This window comes from Bactrocera neohumeralis, chromosome 2 (genome assembly GCF_024586455.1).
Source record: "Bactrocera neohumeralis isolate Rockhampton chromosome 2, APGP_CSIRO_Bneo_wtdbg2-racon-allhic-juicebox.fasta_v2, whole genome shotgun sequence".
Taxonomy (NCBI): domain Eukaryota; kingdom Metazoa; phylum Arthropoda; class Insecta; order Diptera; family Tephritidae; genus Bactrocera; species Bactrocera neohumeralis.
This window is the reverse complement of record NC_065919.1, coordinates 73796902-73818817: the sequence shown is the minus strand read 5'-3', so window position 1 is coordinate 73818817 and position 21916 is coordinate 73796902. Positions and strand designations below refer to the sequence as shown.

General features: G+C 33.1%; 3 protein-coding genes across 9 annotated transcripts in view; 2 read left to right on the top strand and 1 right to left on the bottom strand.

The window, feature by feature from the left end:
• Positions 1-317: 317 nt before the first annotated feature.
• LOC126756001 (uncharacterized) lies at positions 318-2969 on the bottom strand. Its single transcript, XM_050468773.1, has 4 exons — positions 2641-2969; positions 1862-2205; positions 1693-1780; positions 318-1639 (listed from the first exon to the last, which is right to left on the bottom strand). Exons 2-4 carry the CDS (start codon positions 1988-1990, stop codon positions 1185-1187), a joined length of 672 nt encoding a protein of 223 aa, XP_050324730.1. The 5' UTR covers positions 1991-2205; positions 2641-2969; the 3' UTR covers positions 318-1184.
• A 268-nt stretch (positions 2970-3237) lies between these two features.
• On the top strand, positions 3238-8355 carry LOC126755647 (ubiquitin thioesterase trabid). Its single transcript, XM_050468368.1, has 11 exons — positions 3238-3451; positions 3960-4084; positions 4144-4372; positions 4442-5207; positions 5273-5492; positions 5562-5669; positions 5749-6367; positions 6434-6678; positions 6822-7033; positions 7097-7245; positions 7307-8355. The coding sequence occupies exons 3-11, from the start codon at positions 4242-4244 to the stop codon at positions 7383-7385; spliced, it is 2529 nt and encodes an 842-aa protein (XP_050324325.1). The 5' UTR covers positions 3238-3451; positions 3960-4084; positions 4144-4241; the 3' UTR covers positions 7386-8355.
• Positions 8356-9171: 816 nt separating this feature from the next.
• LOC126751662 (actin-binding LIM protein 2) overlaps positions 9172-21916 on the top strand; it is a 28044-nt gene continuing 15299 nt past the window's right edge. For 4 of the 7 annotated variants that reach the window (XM_050462099.1, XM_050462103.1, XM_050462101.1 and 1 more), the window contains exon 1: positions 9173-9952. In XM_050462099.1, coding sequence (XP_050318056.1) covers positions 9949-9952 — 4 coding nt within the window. In that variant the 5' untranslated portion in view covers positions 9173-9948. Of the gene's footprint in view, positions 9953-21916 lie in introns of all 7 variants that reach the window. The other 3 variants (XM_050462100.1, XM_050462098.1, XR_007665911.1) reach the window with 2 other exon arrangements.

Genomic DNA, 21916 nt, shown 5'->3' with positions numbered 1-21916 from the left:
CTTTACTTCCAACATTTGACATACAATATCTCAATAACGGACACTCTGCGAACTGAATTCAAATTTAACTCTAATGGGCGTGCTAAGCGTGCTTGGTTATTCCGTATACCTTCTGCTTTTCGCTGGCCTGTTCAACGCTTGTAACTTGAGAGTTTTGTGGTTACGACAACGATTATTAACTCGTACACACGCGCAGCCAACAATAGCATTAGAAGAAACAAATATACCACTGCAATTTTATTGAAAAATATTATAATCTTTTCTACCCAAGTAAGCACTGAGTCAAAAGTCGTTTAATTATTAAAGTAAGACTATAATTTATCGAGTCATTTACTCTAAAATTCAATTTATTTAAAAAATATTATTTTAATATTACAAGTAGATTCAACGGAAACCCGAGATAGGAATAAAATAAGTGGTTGACAAAGTAGGCAGTCCAATAAAGTAGTAGAGTATATCGTAAAATATGTTTGCACAAAACATACAGTGCACACACTTTAAATGCTATTCACCTATTATATATACACACATAGTCAAAATAATAAGTACATACATACATACGTATGGCTTTCAATGAATAATAAACTCATTTTTGCTCATGTTTGGAGAGATAGAAAATTACATTTCATTTCTTTTAACGTTTAAATAAAAGAAATAATGATATTAGTAATAAAAATTTAAATTTGAACTTACATTTCTAGAAGATAAAAGGCTATAGAAATGGATGGAAAAAATAATAAGTCCATCAGGTAGCTGTGACTGAAAAAATGTATTAGTTTCAGTTTTCTGTGCCCTATTTGATTTTTGCTTACCTTTTTCATCATTATCTAGTATTTCGGCCATTATTTTCAATTACTTCTAAAATTCTTTTTGACATCAATTATTATCAATTGAAGTCTCTCGCCAAGTTTCATTTGTTTACTTCACGAAACATTCAAAATTTAACCACGATTTCAGGCTAAAGGAAAGTACTTATTATTTTGACCTTGTGTGTACATATTTGCATACATAATTATACATTTATGAATATGGATACGAAATTACCTCCTTTTTGGGAAATAAATCAATTTCCGAGTATGATCAATTGCGGTATGAGATTCAATAATCACGCTAATTAATAATAAATTAACATCAGTTGATTTTTTTTTACTAAAAATATTTCTATGAGGATAAAGCATTAGCTTTTAGTATAACATTATGGCGCCTTGATTCTTCTCCTCACTAGGAGGCTCAAGTCTTTGGCGATCGGCTCGCTCACGACGTTTAGCATGCAGTAATATGATAATATTTAATATAACAACAAGTGTAGATGCGATTACCAAATAAAAGCTGTACCCCAAATAAGCTAAGCCATGACTATACCAATGACGATCTTGTACAGCAAGTACATTTTGCTGCAGATATTGATAGAACTGAACAAGCCAACAAACGAAAGCGATCACCTGAGCGGCTGCCGATGATATATTGGAAGCGAAAAGTAGTACCATAGTTGCAGGACGCTTTGCTGCTGATGCGGCCTTTAACACGGCGGCAATTGCCGAAATTGCACATGTAAGCAAGCCAAAGCCAGTACCCAAAGCTGTAATCAGCCATAGCCAAAAATTCATAGTTTCCGGCCCATTTTGATCGAATGTGTATACTAAAAAATATCAGATATAGCTATATACGAATATATGTATTAACAAAACATACCAATGATAGGTGTGGTGCGAACACCAAAGCCATAGTTTAGATCTTTGTTACCATAAAATAAGCCAAAGTTAATATCACCTTTAGAATCCTGGAAAAAAGTAATATAAAGATTAGTAGAGTAATATTCATGTAATTGCATTGCACAATTTGCAGGTTTTGATGTACTTACTGTTGAATTGATCCGTTTCGGATAGGCACGCACCCAATGATTTGTTGTTAGACTGACCAGCAGGAGTCCAATTGCGATGCAACTCCCGAAGAAGGTTGAAAAGACTAGTGCCCTTGTGCGTATGCTCATGGCTTTCGTTGACTGGCAAGATGCGGCGCGATTAATACATTACAATTATGTGATTACTGCAACCAGTAAACGGTCGTTTAATGCGTTTGCTGCAAGTGATGTCTACAACCTGCTTCCTGATGGCATTAGGAATTTAGCCACTTGTTCACACTTTCTCCACCCCAATTGGAAGCGGTTGTTGCTATGTGCATACGATTTTATGTTTGGTCGTTGCACTAGCATTCCATGGAAAATTCATTCACACCAACAATTAAAATAAACAATATTATACTTGCTATAATCATATATGTGGTAAGTATTTTTGTAACAATAACTTATTCAATAAGCGATAGTATTTGTTATTTATGCATCAGGCTGATATGAACAGAAACTAAAAACTTTGGCCACGAACTTGACAATTTTTCACTTCTGTAGCACTACACGTACTTGTGGCTTGTGTCTGTGTGTACATAAACGCATCACTTGTACATATTTACTTGTTTGTGCAACCATATCATTTCAGAACTACGCAATCGCATTTAAATATCTAAACCTGTATTCATACCGAAACCGCAAACAAAGGCACTGAATAAAAACGGTTTACACTAAAACTGCATGCATATACTTATATTGTACATACATATCTGTAAATTAAATGAATCATTACTCACGCCAATCAACTATTCCTTGTCACCAAATGCACTCTGTTTGGATAAATTTTCGTTTGAATTATTGGAGAAATATGTTGCCTATATTTACTTATTACACAATGCACTTGGATTGTTATCTGACTTGTTGTTAATCAAATGATGAAAGATATTTATTTATTTTGTTTACGCACTGAAATCACTTCCGATCTTCAATAACTTTCTTTGTTTCTTTATTGCCTGTTTTAAATTTAATGATACTTTCTTTGTTTCGCTTTGTGCTTTTAACGAGCCATGTTGCATTGCTTTTACAAATGCGCAACCAGTGTCATGGATAAAAACAGGAAAAGTGCAAATAGTTGAAAGACTACTGTAATCGTATACAATTTAATTACTATATCTGAAAAAAAATCACTGTAATCTTACAAAATTTTAATCGATATGCGATAAGAAATAATTGAAAATATATACAAACCTTGTAAAACTGCTTACTTTCTAATACAAAAAAAATAAAATAAATGCAAACACTTGTTAATATAATAAGATGTTTACCTCAATTTTCGAACGCATTAAAATTATTCTCCACTGTCGCAAACGCATTGAAACTGTCAAAATATTGACGTAATAAATTTGTGGTCCATTTTCATTTTCCCCAGTCGAATTTAACAATTTTTCTATTTGTTGCAATACTGCAAAAAATCCAAAAAAATAGAAAACACAAATCAATATCATGAAATAATAAAAATTCGAAGTTTATAAATAAATTGCGGCACGTCGATTTTAAGTACGGATGCGTGTTTAGCTGCAATTATTCGTACAAGCAAAGGGGCGGGAGGTGAATATGTTTTAATGCTTTCATGCAATTTTCCCACAATATTGCTGATGCAGTGAAAGTTTAGTTGTTGGCCATTTAGTGTTCCGTATTCCTTTGTTTTGGGTCCAATTATATTCACAATTAGAAATTATCGACGCGTGTGAAAATCGTTTGTGTGTGATTGCAGTAATTTGTTTGCTAAATATTTTTTGTGCCAATTCCGACATTGGAATTCGGACCAGCGCCATTGTAATGTGAAAAGCGCAATCATTTCTTAATTTTAATTATATTATATTGCATTATCAATGCTATACACATATATATGTAGGTGCAGTGAACATATTTATAGATGCCCAAGAAATATTGTAGCTGAGTGTCAAGGACATAACCATTTGACATTGCCTATGTTTAATTAATCACATTTGTATTTGTTTTTGTTTTTCTTTGACGCTGCTTGCATCCTTCGCTGATATATACATATATGTATATACCACTGCCCTTGGCCGAAAAAACACGTTTGCGCCTTTAGTGTCCTCCAATATAACGTTTTCCATCTGCCTTGCAAAAACGATAATACAGAGGCTAAATTGATAAGTACGATTAACCTTCAACATTCAGCCCGCTTATTGTCATTTTCCAATTGGATTGTAAAAGGTATTATATTGGATAAATAAAAAAGACCAATTAGCCTAACTTGTTAAAGGGACATTCAGGAAGTGTGTAGTGTGCCGTGTCGTCAATTGTGGTTTTGTCAAGCGATCGGTTACCAAACGCAGTTAGCTCTCAAGGTACTGCTTTGCCGACTAAAGAAATGTGCGATTCAGATGACAGCAAAGTACAAAAGTGGACATGCGATTATTGCACCTATGAAAACTTTCCCTCGTCGCTTAAATGCACAATGTGTAAAGGTGCAAAACCACTGTTGAATGAGGATATCTTCCGGTAATTAAAATTTATATATTTAACTTAATGACATATACACCAATAATAAGTATAAATAAAATTTTCTAGACTAAGTCCCCCCCAAACAGCCTTTGGTGGTGAAGAGGAGCGTGGCGCTACTGCTGATGTGGTGGAAGCTTCTAGCCTTAACGCTTGTTATGCACAATCGCGGCAAGATGTACCATCAACAACTCCAGCCACGGCCTCCCCATCTGCTTGCGCTAAATGGGCCTGCAAGATGTGCACCTACCTAAACTGGCCACGAAGTTTGCGATGTGTACAATGTTGCACCAAGCGTGGCACAGCTGTTCATGTTAATGTCGAACAAACTATTTGCAACGCCGGTGAGGCGGCAGCAGCTTCATTACCTGCTAGTGCAAATCTAGACGCAATTGATGGTCCGCAAAGTTATATTGAAAAAAGTTCAAAAACCGTGGATGTCGTCAACGAAACACCAGCAGCAATAATTACCACGAACTCATCGACAACTTTGTCGAATAACCTTAAAGAACAGTTAAAATCATTACGTATCACCAATGATATGGAATTGAATACTAGTAATAACGCGGAATCGAATAAAAACGAAGCAAGCAGTCACACTGACCAAATTCTTAAAAAAGCAAGTAATAGTTATATTCAATCCGTGGGTGCCGCTTCAAATAGACTTAGTCCATTTGAACAGTCGTCTAATGCCAATATGATTGTGGCGACAAACACCACAACGGTTAATACAACACACTTAAATAATCTTGCAAATTCGTCGCAGCAACAACAACAGCACAATCAATCGTCCACATCTCTGCAGAACTGTTATGTAGCCAAATGGGCCTGTAATGTAAGATACAAGTTGATAATATAAATACTATAAATATTTGACTTAATTTTTTGCTTTGATTGTAGACGTGTACTTATGAAAATTGGCCAAAAAGTCTTAAATGTTCAATGTGTGGAGAGCCGCGTGATGGAAATGCAACCTGCATAGCTTCGTTGGGTGACAACAACGCCATCACAGCAACATCCGGCTCGGGAAGCAACAATTTCCTCAACATAAAGGATGAAAACCATGACATGACTGTGTCAACGAATAATTCATTCAACAAAAAACATATTTACCAACTAGGTAAGAAACTATAGACACTTTTATCATATTTTAAAATAATCACGCGCACATTTCATTAATAAAATGCAGGTTCTTCTGAGACTATAAACAACTGTGATACGGTGCAAGAGCGTCAAGAACGGCGTACCCGACAAATAAGACGACAAGTTGATTGGCAGTGGTTAAATGCTTGCCTCGGTAAGTCCCAGATAATTTCATATGCATTTCATTATATATTTATCGTCACCACCATATTAATTATATTCGTACTCCACAGGTGTTGTGGAAAACAATTATAGTGCTGTGGAGGCGTATTTGTCTTGTGGCGGCAATCCTGCACGTGCTTTAACGGCGACTGAAATCGCTATATTGAATCGTAACTCGGCGTTTGACGTGGGTCACACGCTGATTCATTTAGCAATACGTTTTCATCGCGAAGAAATGTTGCCCATGTTGCTTGCACAGATCTCAGGCTCCGGGCCTGGCATTAAACGCGTACCTTCATATGTTGCACCGGACTTAGCCGCCGATATACGAAGGCATTTTGCAAATACGCTACGCATGCGTAAAACTTCTTTTAATTGCTTGTATGTGCAAGAGCATGCGACATTTGCTTTGCCAGCCGAGATAGAAGAGTTGCCAATACAAATTCAGGAGCAGCTATATGATGAATTGTTAGATCGTGATGCCCAAAAGCAACTTGAAAACCCTCCACCCGCACTCAATTGGTCGCTGGAAATCACAGCACGCTTGGGCTCTCGGTTATTAGTGTTGTGGAATCGTAGCGCTGGCGATTGCCTATTAGACTCGGCAATGCAGGCAACTTGGGGTGTGTTTGACCGCGACAATACGCTGCGTCGAGCCTTGGCAGATACCTTGCATCAGTGTGGTCCCATGTAAGACATACATACAGCCATAAGTGTTGTGAATATATTATTAATAATTAATTTGTCGCCTATCAGCTTTTATCCACGTTGGAAGGAATATGAAAAGTGGCAGGCATCTATGTTACATTTTACATTGGAAGATGCCCAATGGCAAGAAGACTGGAGTAATTTGCTGTCGTTGGCCAGTCAACCGGGCTCATCTTTGGAACAGTTACATATATTTGCTTTAGCTCATATATTGCGACGACCAATCATAGTTTACGGTGTAAAATATGTCAAAAGCTTTCGTGGCGAGGACATCGGCTATGCGAGATTTGAAGGTAATACATTTTATTTTTAATTACAGCAATTTTTAAATACAAGCAACAAATTATTTACTTATTTTTAGTTTTTTTAAATAAAAATAAAACAAATAATTAAAAAAAAACGTATAATTAAAAAAATTTTACATTTAAAAAAATAGGACTTTACTTGCCGCTATTTTGGGATCAAAATTTCTGCATAAAATCACCCATTGCACTCGGTTATACGCGTGGACATTTCAGTGCTTTAGTGCCGATGGAGCCCTTTGCCCGAATCGATCCACGTAGAGATGAACCAGAGGATGTGCGTTATCTGCCGTTGATGGATTGTGAATCAAAACTTTTTCCAATACACTTTCTAACTCAGGCTGAGGTAGTATTGACAAAAAAAAACATACTAGCATGCTACATAGTCCAATGCTCTTGAATTTCACAGATGGGCCGCGAAGAGGCTATAATGCGCCAATGGTTGGATGTGTGTGTTACAGATGGCGGCTTACTGGTGGCACAACAGAAAATACGTAAACGTCCTCTGTTGGTAGCACAAATGCTGGAAGAATGGTTAAATCACTATCGAAGAATCGCGTAAGTATCGGTGCTACCGCAGTTTCCCTCATGCAAAATAATCATTTTGACCATATTTCAGTCAAGTCATAACAGCGCCTTTTGTGCGAAGACCTCAACAAACCGGCTACTCAAGTGAGGGTGATTCCGACGAAGAATAGGCACGAGCGCAAACTAGTTGCAGTTCTTGGAGACAACTTGCTCGACGGTGACATTAAGCTAATAAGCACGATATAAAGTGGTAGTGTATACTTCATAAAAGAATCCCAAAACATAAACTGAATACATATATAATTATTAAAATTGAGTAACTAAAAGTATAAATACCTAGATAACTAACATGCCGTTATATTGATTAAAAAAATTGAAGCATATTTTACGTAGTTAACGGGTATTGCGAAACTTACGTATTTGTAGGTTTGTACGATACATACAAATAAATATATATTACGAGAAAAAATGCAAAGAAAATGTAGCAAATAACTAAAAAAAATCATATCCGTTTCCAATTCAACAAAAATCGTTGATTTTAGTGAGAAAGCTAAATAATGCAATCTAAAGGAAACGTAAATATAAACAGAAAATAATTAGAAACTTATGTTTATCATGGTGATCACACTCGCAGACAGGTGTGTAACAGTTAATCGAGTTTAGTGTAAAATTAAAATAACAAAAGGCAAAAGGCAAAAGACAAAACGGATATGAGATCAAAATAGCAAAACCGATAGCATCTCATACAATACATGTGCTATTTAAACTTTGATGAAAGAAAATGTCAAACATTTACCGACATTGAATTCACGTGCGTACGTTGAGTCTCAAGTAAAGTATAAATAAAAGAAAATTTAAAATAAAATAGTTTTAATATTAAGTATGTATTATTTACAAAATCAAATGAATGTAAAATATGTAATACTTGAACTAGAAAATATTTTATTGTCATAATGCGTTTCTTTTTGCTGGCCGACTACAGTTGTCGTACTAATTTTATCAGTAATTGTCCGCAATCAAAAAGAAAAAAAGGAAAAAAATATATTTATATTGAAAAAATTTTAAAAACATACATCTACAATAATAATTTAAAAAGTAAATAAGTATGAATACGATCAATGATGTATGAGAAAATATTAATAGTTGTTTACGATTTATTTCTTGGAATTATAAATGGATTATTATATTACATACATATTATAATTTTTGTTGGTAATGTTATTGAAAGAAACTTACGCCCATTTCACACAAAATATACTACATATAAGATGGATTAAAAGAGAAAACAATTGGCTTTAAACTATTTAACTATATTAGTTCTAATCGCTTGTATTTAATAGGCGCAATTAAGATGACTTTTGGTCGAGGTTAGTATGCAAAATGCTTATCAGAGAAGTCCAACCGTTTGAGAGTATATGTAGACCATTATAAGTATTTTGTAGGTATTTTTTTCTTATAGTTATAGAACTAAATCGGTTTTATGGATATCCTGAACAGGAATTAAGCGTGTCACGAAATTTGTAACATCCAGATCGAAACTCCCCAAGAAGTAGCTCATTTCCGAAGAAATTGTTCAAATCAAACCACTACAGCATATATAGCTGCCATACAAAATAGCAAGTACTTGTACGGTAACTTTTTTAATGTGATGGGTATTATAGCATCGTTGCAATCGAGGTTAACGTTTTTTCTTTTTTTGAAATACCGTTAGCAACAAGGGAATATGTGGGCAGCTCCCTCGATTTTATTAATTTTAATCTATGTAAATGCAGAATATCTGAATTTTACCTGAGTTAAGTATCACGTTTTACAATTACGTTTTTTTATTTTTTTTAATTTCATGACAAATACATTTTACACTAACTAGACATTTGTTTATATGATAGTCACCCTGTTGCGGCCTTATTTCACTGACTAACAGAATATGAAATTGGCGCAACTATTGACACTTTGCCTTTTTCGCTCGACAACAGCGAAAAGAGTTCTCTGGTTATAGTGTTCATTCGAAAATTTAAGCAGACTCTGCTCTGACAATAGTTACTGAAAGCGGGTGTGTGGTGGTTAATTTTGGTGCGCAAAATTAAGAAAATCCTATTCAGTGGTGTCGATTGCAAACGGTAGCTAAAAACTCTGTAAAATTAGTATAAAAAAAAACATGCTGTAAAAGTTTATCTGTGAATATTTGAAATCAATAGCATTGTAAATTCGTTTCGATCTCCGTATATTTGTATTTGCAAAACTTTTGTCCAGTGGTTCTTTAAAAAGAATTTCATGTTGAAATATTAGAAGTGTAAAAGTGGAGTTAATCGCAACTGTCTGGGCAGTAATAAATATATACGACAAATAGAAAATTTAACGAAGTGAAAAAGGGCGGAAAGGTGCATACAAGTGCTTTGCAATTGGAAATAAGCTAAGGATAAAATTCTAGTTGGAATCGGTCAATTGGTCGATTGGTTAGTCGATAATCATACGTACATGCTGGTGCGTGTGTGTGTGGTATCGGTTACGGAGTAGTGTGGTAGTGGTTAAAGAAATTGTCCAATTTGTGCTGTGTTGAGTGCTGTTCCGTAAACGTGAGAAGAGTATATAGATAGATATTGGTGTGGTGCTTTTCGAATAACACACAACGCGGTGCGACAACAATAAAATAACAACAACGAGCTATCGAGTAAAGACAGCAGTAGCAGACAGAGTACGTGTATTTGAGCGCCGGAGAAGGGAGCAACGAGAAAGATGGGTAAGAAGAGTGCAAATTGTTGCACAAACGTGTGACAATACAAAATATACTAATTAAATTCGTCAAATAACAGTATACAAAGTTGTCGTCAATTTGCAAGTTTTTAAATTAAAAGAAAATAAAAAAATGAAGTTGTGTATGTCAAATATTCATTAGTTAAATTATTTTACTTTATTTTTGACAATGATCTCTAACGACGGAGAGAATCTTTCAAATATTCCCATACAAAGTCATGTTTCTCTCTTGTACATAAACTCATACAACCATACATGTCCACTCCCTGTTTTATTTTCTTTGCATCATTCATCATGGTTTGCCTTCGTTTTGCACGCAATCTGATTGCTATACCGTGCTGTGTGAGTGTTGGATCCAATTGTTTTTCGAATTTTCGAAAATTCGAAGAATGATATCATAGCTATGCCGTAGTTGTTGTAATTGCTAGTGTACGTCATTCATACTCTTATCGCTATAGAATTTCTTATTGGATATTCCCACTTCTATTGTAAATGCTTTTGAGCTATGCTTTCAACTCAATCACGCATTATACCGTTTGCTTTGTGTCTTGTTCTCAATGGCATAAGGGACTTCATTCAAGAAAGTAGCCAAGTGCATTTTAATGCTCAATGAATTAAATGATAAATTCTTATACTCATTAGAAACTCTTTATGGGTGTATACAAATTTGGTGCTTTTTTTGTAAATGGCTACATATGTATGTATGTAGATATACATATGTATGTATGTATGTACATATGTATATTTATAAATATAGGAACAATTAAATTTAAAAAATTAATTAAAAAGTTAAATGCGAAAATAATATTGTCTAAAACTTAAAACCATGATCTCGGATTTTAACTTAAACTCTTTTTTTGGAGAAACTTTAGTATACCATCCCACGATTTCAGGGTTAAAAGTGGTATGGTTGGATAGGGCTGATGCTCCAGATTAAGAAAATATATGTATGTATAATTATAGTCGCCGCAAACTTTTAGTTATCGAGATATTTGCATATTAAGTTGAAAATTTCGCTAATTTCAATTTGAAATTTCTCGATTTATAGTAACTTTTTCTTTCATATTATGCACTTTTTATACACTTACACTTCACTGCAATACTTCTACATATTTATTTTATTTTTATTATTTAGATATTTGCTTAAAATAAGCATTTTATATTTTACATAAATTTAATTACACACACAATAACAATAAGTGTTCCGTGTTGTCAAATAATAAGTATTGCCATATCTACACATTTATCAAACGAATAAAAAATAGGTTTATACACAAAATACATAAATCATTATCCCTTTTCTTGCTATATCATCAGTAAAAACCAAAAAAGGAGTTTTACTCGAAAAAAAAACTTGGCACATCCCGGTGTTGGATCGGCCAGGGTTATTTTTTTGAAGCGCGGCCGAAGGCCTCCAACGCAAAAAGGAGTTTGACTCGAAAAAAAGGATGACACACCCCGGTGTTGGATCGGCCAGGGTTATTTTTTTGAAGCGCGGTCGAAGGCCGCCAACGTAAAAGGAAGTTTTACTCGAAAAAAACCTGACACACCCTACTGTTGGCACACCCCGGTGTTGGATCGGCCAGGGTTATTTTTTTTTGAAGCGCGGCCGAAGGCCGCCAACCCAAAAAAGAGTTTTAATCGTAAAAACCTGACACACCCCGGTGTTGGATCGCCCATAGTAATTTTTTTCCTGCATTTGAGTTTTTTTTATTTATTTTTATTGTTTTCAATCGTTTGGGTTATGGTAACACTTATTATTTGACAACACGGAACACTTTTTGTTATTGTGTGTGTAATAATATTTATGTAAAATATAAAATGCTTATTTTAAGCAAATATCTAAAATATTAATAAAAAATAAACATGTAGAAATATTGTAGTGAAGTGTAAGTGTATAAAAAGTGCGTAATGTGAAAGAAAAAGTTGCTATAAATCAAGAAATTGCAAAATTAAATTTGCGAAATTTTCAACTTTAAATGCATATGTACATATATCTCGAAGACTATAAGTTTGCGGCGGCTATAATTATATATTTTTTTAATCTGGAGCATCAGCCCTATCCAACCATACCACTTTTAACCCCGAAATCGTGGGATGGTATACTAAAGCCGACCCCTTTTTTATATTATTTTTAGATATTTTTTTAATTTTCTTTTTTATTTAGTTTCACAAAAATTCTCTTACTTTATAAAATATTGTTATGAAAATATCTGAAATACATACATACTACATACCTATGTATGTACATACATTGCTAAAAATAAATCAATCATTTTTCGTTATAAATTCCAATTTGATATGCAATTAGTCCCGCCTTAACTGTTGTGTGCCTTAAGAGATCGCAGAAACCTATATTTATGTATGTATGTATGTAGTAAATAAAATCTCTGCTGGTAATTTAAAATTGGTTATTTTATGTTTTGAAGTGAACGATCTGTTCGAACTAAATATTTTGAAACTAATTGACTTTCATTTTGTAACTTACATCTACATATGTATGTATATATTTTGTTATTTATCTCTGTGCATATTTACTGCATACTTTACGCAGCGATAATGAAATGAAAAAGTTTAATAATGAAAACTTAATTTAAGTACATCCGTATTTGTAAACTTGTTTGAAGAAATATAATTATACATACATACATACATATATGTACATACATGTATTGTTCTCGCCACTGTAAAGAAATATTAGAAGTATTAATATGGGCTTTTATATTTTAAATTATTTAACTACAACTTTAACTAATTATTTTTTATAAATTTTTTTTTTAATGAAACGTAAAGTTTCTACAAAATTTTGTGTTTAGAATTTTTATTCCATTATATACATACATATGTATGTACATACGTATCAGCAGTCATCTTACGAAGTATTCAAATATGACCTACTTATTTTGGAGTAAAATTAATTTAGCGGGTTCACGGATTAAGTAGTTTTCATAGAAAAGAAGTTGCTAAAGCAAGTAAAATAATTTCATTTGGTCAGCGGCTAAAGAAATTTTCTTGTAATTTCTATTCCCTTTTGCATATTTTGTCCCTTTGGGTCTGCCTTTTGTTATTATGTTTGCTCTTTGGCGCAAATTAACATAATTAACTTACACTAACAAAAATGCATATAAAGCAGGGTTTCACTCAGCTAAAATACTTATTTTGTTTAAAGATTAACTTAAATGTTATAACACGAAGAGTTGAGAAAGCTCTTGTTTTATATCTTTTCAAGCCCTGATTACATCTCACACTATTTTAAATATTGTTTAATCTGATTATAGTCGGGGACCTGATTCGGTGCAACGCAACTTGTAATTTATATATACTATTTTAATATACTCTGAAAAGGGTGCATTAAGTTCGCCATTAAGTATGTAAAATTCAGAAGAGACATCAGAGATGCTATCAAGTATACAAATGTTCCCGTTCGACTGTTACTGATTTCTGTATATAAAAGTTCCTCAGTTTTTGAAAGGAACCGTCGATATCGGACAATATAGGGTATAACTGCCATATAAATTGTTCAATGTAAACTTAGTCGTTTTATGGAAACACTTTTTATTTGACAAGATATCAGGAAACTTGACATGAATTATTGTTTATGGCAATGCTATAATCTCCGAACATATTGTTCAGATAGGCCCACTATAGCGCATAGTAAACATACAAACTGATAAGTCAAGTTAAAACCTCTGTACCCTTTTTTTGCTATAAAATTGCGCCAGTATGACAGTTTAGGTGGAGCCTAATTTAACGATTTTGTTTAATAAAAAAAAAATCTTAATATCATTGATATATAATTGATTGTTTGATTAAGTTCTTGATTATTATTTTTATATCTTTAATATGTTAGCATTCCAAAGATACACATAAACATTTTGTATCCAAATATATCCTCAAATTCTGGTATTTCAGGAATGTAAGATAACAACTCATTATGCTATACTTACATACTCCCCATCCTAAATATCTACAAACGCATACCCGAGTAAATACACATGTACATATTTACTTGCATTTTTATCTGTACTTGTCAGTATGTATACTTCTATCTTACATTGTGTCTTCGCTTGGATTTGGCGAAATGAAGCGATTGACCAGAGTTCGTGAATGTGGGTCACCTGCACTTGACTCTCTGCCAGTTAGTTCAATTGAATTTAATTTTAATTTCCTTGTTTCTTCTTCAGCTGAGCGACCGAGCAAGCGGCGGCGGCACACCTCTGCTCATTTTTACACGTTTAATTTACTTTTTATTTAATTTTTTCTATTTACGAGTATTTGTCATTTACTTCCACACATTTGTCGCATCGCCAGTGCTATCACATAGTACTTTAGGTACTTGGATCGGATTGAGAGAGTGGCGTTCGTACTGGGTACTCGACTAAAGTGACTCTGACTGTTTGAAACTGTGGCAACAGCAACAGCAACAAAAACAACTGTGACGGCAACAACATAAAAAATGTCAAACATTACAACATTACACAGAGTGTAGGGCAACCGACGTCTGAGTGTGTATGTATGGGGCGGCAGCGCAGTGCAGGAATTGTGTGGGAGCTGTATTAGGGTGTGCATGCAAGAAATGGGCTTCCGTATGTTGGCGAGCATTTTGTTTTTGTTGTGTGTGTGCTTTTTTTTTGTCAGCAACGCTCCCATTGCATGCCACAACAGAAGCAGCTTTTGGTTCTTAGTAGTCAACAGCGTTGATCATCGGGGAATGGCGTTGACCTTTTGACATCCAAGTAATATCAAAACTTTTCGTTTCTCAATTTCTACACACAATACTCTGTCTGCTGATTAAATATTAAAACTTTACTATAAAAGTTCATATTAATTTCAACTTTAATAGTAATACAATAAAATACATATTTTCCATAAATGTTTTGTTAATCCATCGAAGTTTTCATATTTTATATTTATATTAAATGAACTAAAATTTCTGTAACGATTTCGGCCATGTCGATTATACTATATTTGCTACAGAGTATTATAATTTTGTTTAAATAACGGTTTTTTGTATCACCTAATCGAAATATATATGGAGTTGTGTCTGTACATATGTATATAAATATGTATGTATGTACATATATAGTTAAATTTTGGATGACGTGGACTCCTTCTGTGGAGTGCTTAAAATGCATTACTCGATAATTAAATGATCCAGAGGAATAAAATGACACTTAAGGGGGTTAAGTGAAGCGATGTAAAAATTAGACAATGGGCATGGCACCACCCACGCTTATTTTTTATAAGCTCTAAGAATTATGACATAAATTGTTTATATTTCTTCTTTAATGGCGTAGAAAACGCTTACGCGGTTATAGCCGAGTTGTTTCTTCTTTTCGCAAGGTGGCGGCAATTCCAAGCCAGGTCCTGCTCCACCTGATCTTTTCAACGGAGTAGAAGTCTTCCTCCTCCTCTGCTTCCCCCGGCGGGTACTGTGTCGAATACTTTCAAAGCTGGAGCAGAGCAGATACTTTCGTCCATTCGAACGACATGACCTTGACAGCGTAGCCGCTGCCTTTGAATTTGCTGAACTACATACATATGTCAATGTCGTCATATACATATCTCGTACAACTCATCGTTCCATCGAATGCGATATTCGCCGTGGCCAACGCACAAAGGACCATAAATCTTTCGCAGAATCGTCCATGCCTCTGCACCATATAGCAGGACGGTAATAATGAATGACTTATAGAGTTTAGTTTTTGTTCGTCAAGGGAGGGTTTTACTTCTCAATTGCCTACTTAGTCCAAAGTGGCACCTGTTGGCGAGAGATATTCTGCGTTGGATTTCGAGGCTGACGTTGCTGTTGGTGTTGATGCTGGTTCTAAGATAGATATACATATGTATGTATTTATTTAATATATGTAAATAACACTACTCAGCAAATCTAAAGAAAAAAATTGCGACAGATGCGCTAGGAGGTCTGTGTGGTATTTAAGGTGTCCTGATTATGAATTTGAGTTAACAAATTTTCATTCACGTACAACTATTTTTGCTATTTACACCTTCTTCTTCTTAATTGGCCACCCCTTTACTATAAAACAATAAATCCCACGGGTTAGCAAATTTTTACTATCATTTTCGGTTTAAGCAACCCAAAATTAACAAAAAGCAGCCTCTAAAACCAGGTTGCATTACTGTAATCTAGTGTAATTTATTTATATACTTTTTTTCAAAGCATTTCTTGATTATACATATTCATGCTTAAAATTGTGTCAATGTCTCACGCCCGTTTTTCCTCCTTCTAAGTCATATCTGAACGGATTTTATTGCGACTGCGCTAGAAGAGTTGTTATAAATTACGTAAAACTACGGAATCAACAGCTGATAAAATCAAATAGGCAATGCTCCAAATAAAAAAGAAATATAGGTCATTTGTATTTCTTTGAAAGCCAAAATAATATTCGAATTATATATATAATATATAAATACTATGTAAAAATATATTTTAATTATAATTCTTGAACTGAAGTTATGTTTGACTTATTATTTCGGCGGTTATTTGCCCAAAACAGCTATTATTGCCTTTCACACTCAATTAAATATTCATTCAGACCTACATGTGTACACACATAACCTAACATTAAATGAATGAACTAAATACATACTAAAGTATGTTTATTTCATGTACATACGACATGGAATGTATTCGCTGACAGACATATGTACATATATACATATGTACATAACTACATAAATGTATTCATATGTACATATGTATATGCACACGAATCTGCTTATGTATATACGTATGTATGTAAATATGCATACACAACATTTACTTACAAACATTAAATAAGTAATTCGCATGTATGTACATACATACATATGTGTATACATATCTGCTCAATTAGCGGCTCCGGGTGACATCATCGACTCCACTTGAAGGCTTAACCATGCCACATGAGCCTACAAGCATACATACTAAATATTTGTATATATGTATGTATGTATGTACATACATATATTATATTGTATGTACATATGTACATACATTTCTAAACATAAATTAATATGAAAACGAGGAAACAGCGAAAAACTATAAAAGTTGTTAAAATATTTTTATTTTATTTTAAAATAAACAAATACGTACACACGTCGATTTCGGAATCAAAAACAATTTTATTCATACATGCAAACATAAATATGTACATACATACATATTTGTACAGTTACATGTGTGTGTGTGCTATTGTTCTTGTCATTTGTTGATAACGCCGCTGTGAGAACTTCTGAGAACAAATGAAAAACTTGATTACATAATATTAACTACGCCCGACTTGTTTTAAGCAAAAAAGAAAGCAACAACAATACACAAGCAATAAAAATCATACTTTCCAGCGAACGAGCATTACTATTTTTTGTTTTTGTGCTATATCGTGGGGTTAACGAGTGTTTGCCGTGATAGCGAGAAGCGGCGTGAAGAGAGCGTCAAGTACATACGTCAAACCATGACTTAACCAACTGAACCTGCAAACATTCACAGCTTTTTGTTAGTTTGCTCGTGCACATACGAATTCACATACAGTTGTGTAAAAAAAATTATGTTTGCTGAACTTATGTTATTTACTTTTGATCGTTTCTACTTTTTCCATAGATATTTATCGCCAAACTCGTTTTTCAACCCAGAATCAACAAATTTTAATAAAATTTATTAGATTTTCTTTATTTATATTTTTTTTCGTTGAAAACCACTTTGTATTTCTACATATATGTATGTATATGACGTCATCTCAAATTTGGCTCTATATGTGCGTATGTATGTGTTTATTTGCAAATGTACGCACAAGTGTATGTAACTGTTAGAATGGGTTATGGAAATATTTTTTTGTTTAATTTTTCAAAGTGATTTTTACTAAAGAAACGTATTTATTAATAATTTTTATAGAAACCATAAACTTTTTATAGCTAATTGGAAGTTGAACATAAATAAATACATATTTATATAAAGACCTTATTTTATAAAAGGTTATAAATACAATATAATTATTAAAATCATATCTAGACAGCGACTCATTTGACCGACCTAACCACATATGTATGTACATACAATCTCCCACTATATGTACATATACATAAATGTAATTGTATCTGTATGTATGTATGTATGTTCGAAATTGAATTCATTTACCGCACAAGTACTTAAACGCTCTATCAAGTAGTTAGAAATGTGCATTTGCGTATATATGTAGGTATGTACATATGTATATGTACATATATATGCACAGCCGGCGTGCACATTCACTCAAGTCTCCACCTGTTTGCCATGTGTAAGTATGTGTTTGTGAGAGAAAAGCAGAGCCGTCATTATTGCCTTATCATCTATGGATAATTGAATTTTCGTTTTTTACTCTATGTATTGCCTTTTTCTTTTTCTGAAATGAATTGTATTTCATCTTCAAACACTTTTTATAATCTTTCGCCAGTGCAATGTGTGTTTGAAAATAATAATAACAAGTAAGGAAGGGCTAATATACTCTTACAATTTGCAGAAATTAAAGCCAGAGAAATACCTTAAGGTGTAAAACGTGTACCAGAGAATCGGAACCCAAGCAATTTTGTATATATTTTTCTTCTTTATTGGCGTAGACACCACTTAAGCGGTTATAGTCGAGTTTACAACAGCGCGCCAGTCGTTCTTCCTTTTCGCTGTTTGGCGCCAATTGGAGATTCCAAGTGTAGCCAGATCCTTCTCCACCTGGTCTTTCCAACGGAGTGGAAGTATTTCTCTGCTTCCTCCGGCGGGTACTGCGTCAATAGTCTCAGAGCTGGAGTGTTGGAGTCCGAAAAGCACTTGTTGGCTAGAGTTATTCTACGTTGGATTGACAGAGCTTTTAGTGGTTTATAACAGAACCGTTATATGTGGAGCGAGCAGGGTTATCTTCCGATGTTATCCATTTTCACACTTTATCTTTAGCGAATTTGGTTATTTTGGCTTGAACGATTTGAGAGATATGTATGTACATTAAACCTTGTCCACAGATGTCCCCTGTATCAAATGAATGTTTAATATCTTAAGTTAGTTATTAGTATTTTATGGGACGGACGGACGGACGGACGGACAGATATACAGTCACCCGGATTTCAACTTTTCTTGTCATCCTGATCATTTATATACATATACCTAACCCTATATCTATCTCGATTAGTTTTAGGTGATACGTACAACCGTTAGGTGAACAAAACTATTATACTTTGTAGAAACATGTTGCAAGAGTGTAATTATACCATAAATAAAAAAAAACACAATATTTTCTGTGGTTTTAATACATATGTATATGATCTGCTAGATATATATGTACATATAAACATGTAGATAAGCTAAAAAAGTTTAAGTTAAGGCAAACATTTTTATTCCTTTAGTAAAGCTTTCGTTGTATTTTTAATTATAATTGTAGTTTTTCTATATGTTAAGGGGATGAACTGGTATGACAGACAAAAAAAGTCAATTTCGGAAATTTAAAAAATCGAATTTTTTAAATTATATTTGTACATACATATGTACATACACATTTTAAGAATACACAGCACACCTTTTGAGATATAAATTAAATATTTTCTTTTACACGCGATCTCCGGCGGCGCTAAAAACAAGTTCCGCCTGCTGTGTGGATGAAACATAAAAACAAACACTACTAAAAGATATTGTCCGTAGAATGACCGAATATCGCAAAAAATATCAAAAATTGTCAAAAGTAGTGGAATTTCAAGAAAAAAAAAATTAAATAAAATGTTCGTCGTTTTTGACATGGCAAAATTCATTTTTAACTGAAAAACGCTTACTTTTAGAAGATTTCAGTATATTATTTTTAAAACTAAAAGAAAACGGCGTGTCTCGAATAAGTTATTCAAAATACCTCAAATTGCCCCCATTAAATTAAGATGACTTGAGCTATTTTCGCACATTGACATACTTGTAGATATTGTATGGGCTATTTAAGAATACATATGTATATATTAAGAATATTTATGTGCGACTATATTTAGTGTATTTCTTCTAAATTTGCTAAATTCGGTTGCTATTTTTTTGTCTGGATTAAGATCCAGAACGAAGCATAGACATCTTAAGTTTTTTTCTATTTTTTTGTGTATATATGTATAAAACATGTATGTTTATATATTTTATATTGAACCATTTTTATTCTGCTTAGGCACAATTTGAATTTGTTCTCTATCGCCGTCAAATTTTTTGTTTATTTACTTATGTTCATTCCTTTCCACCTACATACATATGTATGTATGCATGTACTTACATATTATTACTAAAATTTGCCAAACTAAATACCTTAGCTGTGACTCAGTAGCAAAGAAATCGAGAAAAAACATCAAATAAAACTTTAAACAGTTATTTATAGCAACTTATTCAAAATAAAATACCATTATGGGCCGCAAATCGAACGCATTCACATACATCATACATCCATGTTTGTACTTGCATAAGTATGTATATTTGTGTATGAATCAATTGACATTTAAGATAATAAGGAAATATATACTTTGTTCTTAATATATACTCGACGATCTGAGTGTTTTAGTGTACATAAGTGCCTATATCTTGTTCTTTAGAAAATGTTTGCTTAAGAAACACCTTCATTTCTACAATTTAAAAGCACATTAATAAACCTAACTCGTGACTTGCACGGTATAACAGGCAAAAATTTGTCATATTATTAGTGGGTTTAGTAAAATAGCAACACCTTGAAGTAACATGATCAGTCGAAATCTTATATAACACACCTGCACTTATTGATTACTTCTTATCGCAGTTAGTATGTATTCTATTCGCTCACTCTTTTATATCTATATATGTACATATAAACAGTGATTTCTATGTTGATGACATTTTGATAGAAATTTTATTGCAGTCGGCGATAAAGAATAAAAGAGCGGGTGACAAATATTTGGTAAATTTTGGTAAAAGTTCTCAAAATTGAAATATGTAAAATTTATGAAAATTCAAAAAAAAAAAAATGTTTTATGAAAGTTTATTTTATTTCATTCAGCAGCTAATACTCCTTTCTCTATATAATAATCAATATATGTATGTATGTATGTTATTATTAAAGATTTTTTAAGTATTAGAGCGATTATTTGCATACACACATACATACATACATGCATATTTCTATACGTATAAGGTTCAATATACAATTTTGCAATTATGAATCTATGCATTCAATACGTTCTTATAGAAAAAACACACAGAAATAATATAGATATTAGCACCTAAAGAAGCAGGGAGCAAACCAGCGAAGAAAACAGTGAAAAGCAATGTGAAAACACACCCACAGTTAGTCACAAAATTGAATAGGTATACACAAAGACTTACAGATTATACAAATAAACACAAAATATTTTTTTTTATATTTTGCATACCGATGGATATTATGGTTTTTTATCTTGTTATATACATATGTACAATAATATAAATAAGGTTCATATCAATTTCATTTTTTTGTTTGAAAGTAACGTCAAAAATTTTCTCATAAGCAACGAAATTCAAAAAATATTCATACATATGTACATATATGAATGTGTTACATAATTACTTTTGAGATCGGTTGCCGCACAATGTCTTAAATATTTGTTAAGTATTCCTTACTCCTTGAAGTAATTTTGTTTACTCTTGTAAGATTTCTGCTCACAAGTTTACTCAAATGTGAAGTTTAAACTCTTAAATTGTTTTCACTTTATATTTCATATTTTCAGACAAATGTCTATACTGTTGCTTAGAACATTGCTTTAGTCATACAATTGGTTGCCGGTGAAACCCCAAGGTTTATTTTAGTCCGAACGTTATAATAAGCTTATAATGCCACACATAAGCTTGGAGGTTTATTTACAAACCAAACTCACGTCTTTCTTTTATTTGTAGTGTGATTTTCGGGTAAGCGCCCAGTTACATACATATATCATATAGTTATATGTCATTATTTATAGTTTAGCT